The sequence below is a fragment of the Pygocentrus nattereri genome, chromosome 3, assembly GCF_015220715.1.
Source record: "Pygocentrus nattereri isolate fPygNat1 chromosome 3, fPygNat1.pri, whole genome shotgun sequence".
NCBI lineage: Eukaryota > Metazoa > Chordata > Actinopteri > Characiformes > Serrasalmidae > Pygocentrus > Pygocentrus nattereri.
The window spans coordinates 41,079,106-41,090,212 of record NC_051213.1 but is presented as its reverse complement, the minus strand read 5'-3'; the positions used below and the strand labels follow the sequence as shown (position 1 = coordinate 41,090,212).

The 11,107-nt window shown below is 42.5% G+C and overlaps 1 protein-coding gene across 2 annotated transcripts; it reads left to right on the top strand.

Moving 5' to 3' along the window:
• Positions 1–618: 618 nt before the first annotated feature.
• Positions 619–9,080, top strand: atxn1b (ataxin 1b). Of its 2 annotated transcripts, none has more exons than XM_017724545.2 (3): positions 619–964; positions 5,887–8,043; positions 8,161–9,080. In XM_017724545.2, the coding sequence occupies exons 2-3, from the start codon at positions 6,118–6,120 to the stop codon at positions 8,707–8,709; spliced, it is 2,475 nt and encodes an 824-aa protein (XP_017580034.2). In that variant the 5' UTR covers positions 619–964; positions 5,887–6,117; the 3' UTR covers positions 8,710–9,080. The 2 variants fall into 2 exon arrangements, with proteins under 2 accessions (XP_017580034.2, XP_017580033.2); XM_017724544.2 differs by having other exon boundaries at positions 619–1,048.
• The last annotated feature ends 2,027 nt before the right edge of the window (positions 9,081–11,107 follow it).

Here is an 11,107-nt window from a genome sequence, read left to right as displayed (position 1 = left end):
TTAGGGAAAAAAAAATTGCGTAATATAGACATTTTTAAAATATTAAAAGATACTTAGAAAATAGGACTCCAAACATCTGTGCAAGACCTGGTAGACCACCAAAACTGCCACTTTCTCTTTGAGAAAGAAAGCGCCTCATATTGCTTCAAATCTGAAAAAAATCCAAAGACATTTCTGTCTCTTCTTCCACCGTGAGAGGACTAGGAGTCTGAAAGGATGTGCAGCTGCCAAGGCCAGGCCTCAGCATCACTGGATGTGTTTGGGATTCCTTGCATGGATGAAAAAACAAGGCCGTTTTGACTGGAAATGAGACAAACAAAAGGCGGTCTCTGATTTTTGCGCAGTGCTGCATGGAGGTCTCTGTGGTGAGTAGTACATCCTTCTGTGTGTACGAGGCTCCTTGCTTTCTCCTCCCCTCTCTCTCTCTCTCTCTCTCTCTATCTCTTTCTCTCTCTCTCTCTCTCTCTCCCTCCCTCCCTCCATGCGTAGTCTGGGCGCCCTGCCAAGTGGAGTGTGTTTTTTGAATGAATACCTGATGAGGCTGCTGCTGAGGCTGACTGGGGGGAGGAGGAGGAGGAGCTGCATTCAGTAGAGCACTGAGCATGTGTGTGTGCGTATGTGAGTGTGTGTGTGTAGAGGGAGAGCGAGAGAGAGAGAGAGAGAGAGAGAGAGGAAATGCTGGCAGTCCCATTGCCTTGCATAACATACGCTGAGCCTTGCATGCATACGGGCTTCATGTGAGACGGCCCCCAGTAAAAGAAAAGACGGGGACTTCCTTCGCCCTCGACCCTCCGGGACGACCGCAGAAGGGAGGAGGGGAGAGCGGAAGAGACCAGAGAGGAGGAGAGGAAAGAAGAAGGGAAGGGAGAAGAGAGGAGAGAGAGGAGGAAAAAGGGGGCCAAGCACCAGGCATGGAGGTGATCTGTGGCAGCTTTAAACCTGGACAAAGGATGGTTAACCAAAGGTAGAGTGCTTGTGCACTTGGCAGAAAGAGAGCGAGTGAGAGAGAAAGCGAGAGAGCTAGAGATGTTGGCTCCACTAGAGGAAGGTAAGGCACCTCACAAAGGAACCCTGACACTAGAGGATGTTCCTTGTGTTTATTTGTGGTGCACTTGTCTGTTTGATTCTATTCTACTGCACTACAGTGTAATACATGCTATGTGACGTAATCCTTTGGCATTAAGAAGGATTCTGTCATGTTATTACAATGTTATTACAAGCTGTGAACTGGTGTGCAAATGTGTGTTTTTGTGTCACTTCTGTTCATTTGTGCAGCTTTTGCTCAGAGAAAGAGAGAGAAAAAGAGAAAGAGAGAGAGAGAGAGAGACGTGCAGAACAGCAGCCTGTAGTCATTGTAAAGCAGCAACAGCTCTGTTTGGATTCATGTCTAGCTTAGGACTCCCCAACCCGCCTCTTAAAGGGACAGAGCGTCTGCTGGAAAAAAAGGGTCGTAAAAGCACAGGGAGCACTTGAGAAAGAGCATCGAACCCTTTCAATATGAATATGAAATGTATTCATGTTTTATTACCCAACGCTGTTTTTTAGCGCTTGATAGCAGCTGAGGTCATGTTGAAGGGTAGTGCTCAATTACACTCTGTCTGTTCATTCATTTCTGAGAATGACATCATTTGGTTTGGCGTCCCCATGATTGTAGCGCTGCTGGTCTAGTATGTGCACTAGTATGTGCTGGACTGAGACTCCAGGATCTGTATGACAATAACAAACCCGTTGCGATTGCATTGCTGCGATTGGCAAACCATTAAAATGACATCTGAGTTGGATGCTCACGATATGGAAATGGCAAACCTGGCTGAGACACTATGTCAAAATGCAGCCTGATGTGCACAGTGGTTGTGAATGCATGCATGCAGAAATTAGTGCAGGGAATGCATGAATGCAAGATTGGAATCAACAACACATAATCAGCAATTGATGTAAATAACATGAGGCAGTATGTTGTGGATGCTCACAGCATTCAGTGAAACATTATTTGTTTAGCCTTGCTAAATGCAGTATCGCAATAATAATTAACAAACAATATATTGTGCAGGTCTGACATGCAGTGATTGGGAGTTCATGCTTGCATTAATTAGAGCAAGGGATGCATGAAAGCAGTCTGTTTTTGTAGTATGATGTATTGTAGCAAAATGTAGTATCTCAATTACATGATTAACAAGCGATATATTGTGCAGGCCTCATGCCCAGTGATTGTGAGTGCATATGTGCAAGGAATGCATGGTTTAAATTGCTCCAAACACAAGATCAGCAAATTTATTATCTGTGTTGCAGTTTTTGATGTAAGTAACGTGGGGCAGTAAGTGCGCTCATGCTGTATTTGAACGTAGCTGCTACACTAGTAACAACATGTTGGGGAACATTTTACTTGAAGCTTGCTAAATAACACCGACATTTAATGTAATGTAACTATGCAATAATGTAACGGTGTCATGTTACCAGCATACAGTTTATTAGCATGTGACATAAGCTGTCACAACATCAAACGGCATCTGTCATGACAATTGCCAGCAATGGTAGTAGTACACTGTTATATAGCTATACATAATCTGCCATGACAATATATGACGTCTGCTATGACATGTTGATGGCATGGTCAATGTAATGTAGCAGCGTTCAAGTAGTGTTACCAAAAGTTGTAGCACATGCATTACTCATTGTTCTCGAAATAAGTCCCTCAGTTTAGCCCTGAATTTGAATATTTTTTAAAAAAATCTTTGTTTATGTATTTTGAATTAATTCCTTAAATTACAAGGGTCAAACGAGGGCCCACAATCCTCACTTTCATAAAGAGTAAATCAAAAGACTATATGTTTGCAAGCTATTTTATGTGAACTACACAAAATATCTGATAAATCATTTTGCATTGTCGAGGTGGAATGGCCACTAGGAGGCCTGCACAAAGGGGTTAAAGAGCAAATATTGTTATTTATATTGCAACTTCAGCCTATAGAAAGTATTAGTCCCAGTATCCCAGCATTTCATGTGTTTCTTAAGCCCACACAGGGTGAGCTTCAGGATAAATAAAACATTTGGACCGGAAAAATCAGTCACTGGCCAGTTTGGCCGGAAAGAAATCCTAATCAGCCATTAAAGAGCTTTTTTAAAACTATAAGTCGAGCTGCATCTCTAGTGTAGTGTAGTGTAATTTCCATTTCATTTGCATAGTTAAGCCTGTGCTTTGGCTACTACAGCCTGAAGCCCTGCAGAAATTCGTCTCTATGTGTGTGCTAAAAGAAGCATGCATTTGTTTTTGTCTGTGTGCGTGTGCGTGGGGGCCCTGGCCGGCTATCTGCAACAGGGCAGCAGTGTATGATGGGCTGGTGTCGTTGAAGCTGGAGTGATACTGCAGTGTTAATCTCTATGACCCTTTGGCCAGCCTGCATGTGAATGTGTATGTGTGTGAGAGAGAGAGGGGTGGGTGGAGTCACCACCGTTGAACCATCTGCACTTGACATGAGCAGTAGTTCTGGGAAAGTCAGCACTTCACTTGGAGAAAAATGAAGACCAGAGATGGGTCATGGTCCTGCAAGGCCACTAGCCATAAGGGAAAAATTTTAACAATAGCACATAGTGAATAAACAATAAATAAAACAAGGACTGAAAAGGGAGATCAAACAGTGGTTCACATTTGTGTCCGTGTGCACTTTCAGCAATGCAGATTTAATAACAAGCAATATGAGCTTTAAAATTTCACAGTTTCTTCTATTTTTTAAAGCCATAATCCCAAAACAGAATAATCTAAGCTAGCACTACTATTTGGACAAGCACTTGGTGAAAAGTAACATTTGACAGACAACAACAAAATGCCATGAGTTGATCCATTTAACATTGGAGGCTCCAACAGCTCCCTCCTTACCAAACACCTGGGATAGCATAGCAATGACCTAACAACAGCTCAGCAATCACCTGGCCTAACATTTAGCAACCACCTGGAATACCATAGTAACATCCTAGCAACACTTTAGCAGCTATGTAGAATTACTATATAGACCCAACTGCCAAGCACCATTCTAACACCAAGCTGGAATACCATAGCAACCTTGTAACAACACCATAGCAGCTATGTAGAATTGCCATATAGACCCAACTGCTTTAACTTTTGAAGCATTATTTGCTGGCTGCTGAGCTGCTAGTGAGCAATGAGGGGTTACAGCTCAGGGGTAATAGGTTTGGACATGACACCAACAATTTATTTTGTTACACTGTCGTAAATGTAGTGTTGAAGGCCAACATACTAATGGGTCAAAGAACATACCATACCAAGATATTTTGGGTCATTTCTGGTGGTCCATTCATCATGGCATTTTAACACAATGTAAATTTCAGCCTTTGTTTTTTTATATTAATAGAATGCTACTTTTTTCAAAGAACATAAGTGGGTAATGGAAATATATTGATATAATTGACCAAATTTATCACATCATATCACAGTATGCTTTTCTAGCATCATGGGTAATTAAACAACACTCACCAACTGCGTCTTTCATTTCAAAGGAAGCATAAATAAGCCTTAATTGCTCCAGTGCATTATGTGAAGTGGGGAATAGTTAGAATCATATTTTTAATATGGTCATTTTAAACGTGGCACTACTGTCTTTAGGTTGTCTGTTCCAACTCATCAAAGCTCAGAGAAACTAAATATCATGTCTTAAAACGCTCTTTTTGCCATTTCACCTACCCTAAAAGAACATACAGGGTGTTCACACATGCTTCTGTACAGCCATAGTAATGTAATGCATGTCTACCATATGTACCATATTGTATTTACTATGGTGGCAGCTGTGTAGTGGTCTTGTAGTATGTCTTGTTTGATGTCTTCTGCTGTATGAAACATTATGACTTTGAAGTATTAAGCCGCATGTCTAACCCAGTGATTTATACGCTATCAATCCATTGTTCTCTGTGTGATGTGCATGCTGCAGTGTGCGCACTATAGTTCACACCAATGATGTGTGTGTGTGTGTGTGTGTGTGTGTGTGTGTGTGTGTGTGTGTGTGTGTGTGTGTGTGTGTGTGTGTGTGTATGTGTGTGTGTTTTGTATCATGCTGCATGCACAAAAGACCATAGAGTACAGAGTAGCCTGACTGTGTGTAGCGTAAGCTTTAGCGAAGGAAAGTGGGACAGTGATTGGTGTGGATCTACAATGACTGGGGAATCGCTATCTCTCTCCCCCTCCCTCCTTCTGTTTCCAGTGTTCCTCCCTCACTCCATAACTGTGCTCGCTGCAGGCAGTGCTCAATGTGGGTCAGGAGAGCCAACGCTCTTCCTCCCTCTTGCTTTCCCTCTCTGTGGCTGTCATGTTTTTCTACATCTGCCTTTCTCCTTCTCTGGCTAGGCATAAGTTAGATTTTTACTCCCTTTGTTGCTTTGTTTACCTGTTTCTGAAGGACAGTGGTCTAGCACTGTGTTTACACATAGTCCAGGTACTCCTATTTCTGGGAAAAGCATGACCACGTGGGAAGGGAGGTCACTGGGCTCAGACATCCAGGCAGTTTATTGCATTCTTTGCTCCATTTACACACACATACAAGACGTACAAACATAGATACAGACATGTAGATATTCACCAACTTATCACTGAATCAGATACATCTTACGATGTACAGTACTGTGCAAAAGTCCGAGACCACCCTTTTATGTACTTTCCAGTAAACTGACCATTAAGTACAAGTATGGTCATGGGAGACACATTAAAAACACATGGAAATCCCATGTGTATATGACTTCATGTCTTGCTGTGCTCTTGTGATCAGATCACTCAACCCGGATATTAATACCAAGTATGAACAGGTCCAGACAGATAGAGAAAGCCAGAAGACCTGGTACCAAAAGAGTAATTACAGTTTTGTCCTTTTTTTCCTGATAAAGGTACAGACAGCCAGCACTAAGCAGGGGATGGTTCCACAGGAAGACCTTGGGGACAGCAAGAATCATTTTCTGCTCCAACGCCTAATCTCATTTGTTTAAGAGGAACAAAAGAGGCAGAGAAAGAGGCACAAAAAAGACAGATTGTGGAACAATGGACTTCTTGACAGGCAAGTCTTACTTATAAACCAAAACCAGACTAGTAGAGCACAGCAGCCGAGGAGCCTAAAAATCATGAAGTCCAACCAGGAGCGCAGTAATGAGTGCCTGCCTCCAAAGAAAAGAGAGATCCTGGCTCTTGAAGAGCGACAGGTGCTGGTAGCATCAACCATGAGTGAGAGCCAGAGTGGGGAGAACCTGGCATGGCTTGCTAGTGTAGCCAGCATGGCCAGCATGGCCACTGTTCCCAACCATGTTCCATCACAGAGTAATACAGCCCATGTTGACAGCCCTTCACCATCAGCCAAGGCCCCAACTGCAGTGACAGAGTACCTACTAGAGTCCACGTGTGCTTCCACCAGCTCTTTGTCATCTTATAGAAGCTCCACACCTAAAGGAGGTATCTCTGGGGCTACCACAATAACAGCCAACCCTGCTATGCTCTCCTCCACTTTTGCTCAAGCTGCAGGAACCATCCAGCACACCCAGTTGGCGCCTAACTTACAAATTATTGGACCCTACACAGGCTACATCTCCTCCCAGATAGTTCCGCCTGCAGTGAGTCCATCTCAATCATGTAGACCCACCCAAGAAGTCTATGCTGCCACAAGTGTAATCCCACAAGCTTCTAATGAAAACTCTCAGAAGCAGCAGATGATTTCAACCTTACCTACCATAGCCCATACCACCAGCCAGTGCATCCAGGTAGAGGGTGCACCTGTTGGCTTGACAGTCACCTCCCCAACTTCCCAAGTGCCCCTTCAATTGCATCCCCATTCAGCTGTCCTTGCCCCTCATGGCCTAGCCCTTGCTCCTTCCCAAGTGCTTGTCCATTACACTGATGGCCTTGTCACAAAACATTCTGACTCCCAATGCAGAGAGTTGCAGAATGGTGCTCTGGGAGAGGTCACAGTGGTCAAACACAGCACCAGTGTGGTCAAGGGAATCTCTAGCAAGCCAGAAAGAAATGAGAGCCAAAGGCAGAATCAGAATCTGGGTCTCCACGCCCAAACTCAGGTCTTACTCCCTGCTGAGTACACCACGCATGACAGTGCAGGATTTCAGACATCACTAATGTTGGTGTCAAGCAACCACCTGGTGGCCAATAATAGTACTGAGCTTCAGAGCACCCTGGATAAAGACCAATCATCTCTGGCTCATGTTGAAAGAACGGGACTATCTATGGTAGAGCCAGTCTCCAGAGTTTCCTCTCTTACTCTCTCATCTTCAGATGGTCTGGCAGCATCTCTAGCTTCAACTCTCTCCCCTCAATCCCTCCTGCAGACATCCCCTGGTGCCTCCGCCCAGGAACTTTCCACAAGCCTTTACTCAGCCACACAGCTGCCCATTATAGGCTACATCACCAGCACATCTGGGGGACCCCAGCAAGCAGTGGCCAGTTACCATAGCAACCTCCCACAACATCTAGTGATCTCAGGCAGCCCCTCCCTCCTCATTCCTGTGAGTGCTGGCAACATTAACACGCCACCTGCTGAACCAGAAGTTACTCGCTGCTCCATCCCCACCATTCCCCCTGCCAATGTACCAACTGTAGCTTCAGGCCTACCTCAGGCCTACATCACTGCAGCCACACCCACAGTTGCAGCCTCTGTCCTCCCCAATGGTAAAGAAATCAATGGACCTGAGGGTCATCATACAACAACTGCAATACAGAGTTCCACCCAGGTGCAGCTGCCTGTCTTTTCAGCAGGTGTGGTGGCACCTCCTGCTCCTGTGCTCACCCCAACACCCACAAGCCCTCAGAATGCGCCCCTTTCTCCATCAACAGCCTTGCCTCCATACTTTATGAAAGGCTCTATCATACAGCTGGCAGATGGAGAGCTTAAAAGGGTGGAGGACCTGAGGACAGAGGACTTCCTGCAAAGTGCAGAAGTTAGCGGAGAGCTGAAAATCGACTCCAGCACAGTTGAGCGCATAGACTCCAGCAGGACACCTGATGCAGTCATCATACAGTTCTCAGTTGGTGAACACAAAGCACAGGTAAGTCATATTGCTTTGTAGAGTCATATAGTTTGCAACTATAATCAGATTCGGGTCAAATTTAGTTGCAGATGAACATCATTGGTTAAAAGACCTGTTTTTGTGTTTTCTCCATAGGTATGTGTGGAAGTACTGGTGGAGTATCCTTTCTTTGTGTTTGGTCAGGGATGGTCATCGTGCTGCCCAGATCGCACGACTCAGTTACTGGCACTCTCCTGTGCCAAGCTTTCTGTGGGTGATGTCTGCATCTCCCTTACCCTGAAGAGCCTGAGGAATGGTGCACTGAGTAAAGACCAAACCTTTGGCCCTTTGAAGAATCACAATAACATTCATTTGAAAACAGCCAAGGCCAATGGACAGGCTGGAGAGAGGCCAAGTCTGAAGGAGGATCAGAGGAATGGAAACATTTTCAGATCAGTTGGGGAACAGAAGTTTGAAACCCCTGGGCTTGAGAGTCTTAACTCTGGGAAGGGTGTGATCCTCTCAAAGAATGGGGAGGGGAAAGCTCATGCTGCAGTGAGTCGTAAGAGGAGGTGGTCTGCCCCAGAGAGGGGGCAGATGGGGAGGTCACATGAGGGTGACCTTCCTGAAACTTTACCCAAACTATCCTTCCTCTCACAGGCGATAAAGGTAAACATAGAGGGAAGGTCCAGTATGGGCTCCTGAGATCTCTCCTGACTTCCTGAAGAAGCAAGGGTGACTGTGATCCAGTGTTTAAATAATTCAAACTATGAAATGACCCCCTATATTCAGTTACTTGTGATGTTGGCTGGTGACAACCATTGTCTGAAAACTATGTCTTGTCCACTGGACAAACAAAATACTCTGATCCCTTAGTGACCCTTGCAGAGAACTTTCTTCAGACATAAACCCATAAATGCAGCTGGACAAGAATGACAGGATTTATTTTTGGGATGATTAGTTACCTTCTCATAATACTTTTCTTTTTCTTTTTTTTAGATGAATGTTACATAAGCTAATTTTGTGTGACAGTATTTACAGTATGTGTTTTTTGTAATAAAAACATATAGACATAGTTTCTGACAACTGTGTTGGGGAATAGACATTGAGAGGGTCCTAATTTTTGTTTTTCAATAGTTGTTTTTTTTTTTAGTTAGTTCTGCCCTCATCTATTTTTGACACTTGTTCTAACTTCTTGTTAAGTGTAGCATCATTGCTTTGAGTCCTTATCAGTGGCTTGAATATATGTGGACCAATAGGTTGGAGTAACTGTTAACAATACAGGATTTTCTGGGATGACTTTGGCCAATTTGAAATCTTCACAGCTAAATTACTATATATCTATATGATTTACTATATATCTATATCAATTCGAGTTATTACTATATCATTTAAAGTGGTCTCATAATCAAGTCCTGCATAAATAATGATCTTTGTGCAATTACTGTTTTGGAGGATACCGGATTGTTTGAAGTATTTAACATTCAACTAGATCATTGAATTCCATTCTTTTAACAACATTTCTGAATAATTAAATCATTAAGATGTAAACAAAGTCATTAGAGTGGTTTGATGTGACATGGTGCATTGTGGAGAACTGTGACTCACCCACAGACGTCTGGTTCCCTATCACGACCATAGTGAACAATTATGACTCAGTAAGTTTTTCTAGAATGGAACATTTCACGTGAAACCACTCTGATTGAATTCGTTAACATCTTAATCTTTTAATTATGCAGAAATTTTGAAAAATGAGTGGAGCTCCCATTTCACCTTTTGGTGAAGCTGACTGAAGCTGCCTTTAAATTTTTTTTGGCAACCCACATGTAAGGCTGTGAACATTTCCAGCACTTACAGTAAAAACTAAAACTAAACAATGTTAAACTTTATTATTTCTATCAAACCCGAGACAAAAATAGGAACATAACATTGAGTATTACATAAATACTTTGGAGTTGAATAAGTCCTCATGATATGCAATATTAAGATTATTCACATACCTCATATATGACACAAGGCTGTTTCAGATAACCCAATGGGATCTGCCATGTATGTAATGGACAAACATCAAACAAACATACTCTTGTTCATGTGGTGGGTATGTGCAGGCAAATCCTCACTCAGCCCTTGAATATTAGCACTTTACAGAAGGCATTGGATGGTTAACACCCTCACCTCTGATATGTTGCCTAAGCAACAGACATTTGCACAATGTAGAGTTTTGAATATTGTCAGCCATCCTGTGCATTTCAGCACCATTTGAAACCCAAAACACCCCAATCACTTTATCATATTACTTGTGTGATTTCGTGCCATTTGAAATCCAGTTGCAATGTCACCGTGAACCTTTAGCACCATCTGTAGGTGTAGTTGTATTTAAAACAACTGGATTTGATTTATGCACACTTTCTGTATGTAATGTCTGTCTTAGACTCAAGGTTATGCCTATTCCAGAACCATTCATAAAACATAAACAGCTTTCCATGAAGGTTTAAATGACCTAGCAGTAGGCCTGTCACAATCATAAAATCTGAAAATGTTTCCAAACTGCCCGATTAGTTATCTTCATTTTTTTTTATTAGCTCCAACCTGATGAGAGAAACAGCTAAAGGTTTTATTGCACCAGTCAGAAGTTTGTTTTCTATTAATTTCATACATTTGCCTCAGCCCAATGGATAAAACATGACCATTTCACTCTCTTTTGCAACATAAATATATTAAAACTACCTCAAAAGCAATGCAAAAAGACACCTCAACAATAATGCTAAGTAAGGGCAGTTCACATGAACAGTTGTTCTAGATTAAACACAGGCATTTGAAGCTTGTAAAAGACATTTCATGTTTCATTTGAAGCTTATAACAAACATATTAACATACTGCTGTTATCTCCAAAATGGTAACATTACAGGAGAAGGAAAAAAGCAAATTTTAATGTAAGTCAATGGAGACAGACTTTTTTCAAAGTCATTTTGAGTCATTTCCTTTGTTGTCCATTCTTCATGAAATTTACACACAACGTAAAGGGTAACAGGTATTTTCAAACTTTGTCAAAAATGGAGATACAAGGTTTTGTACTGACAACAGCGATATACAGCGATATATA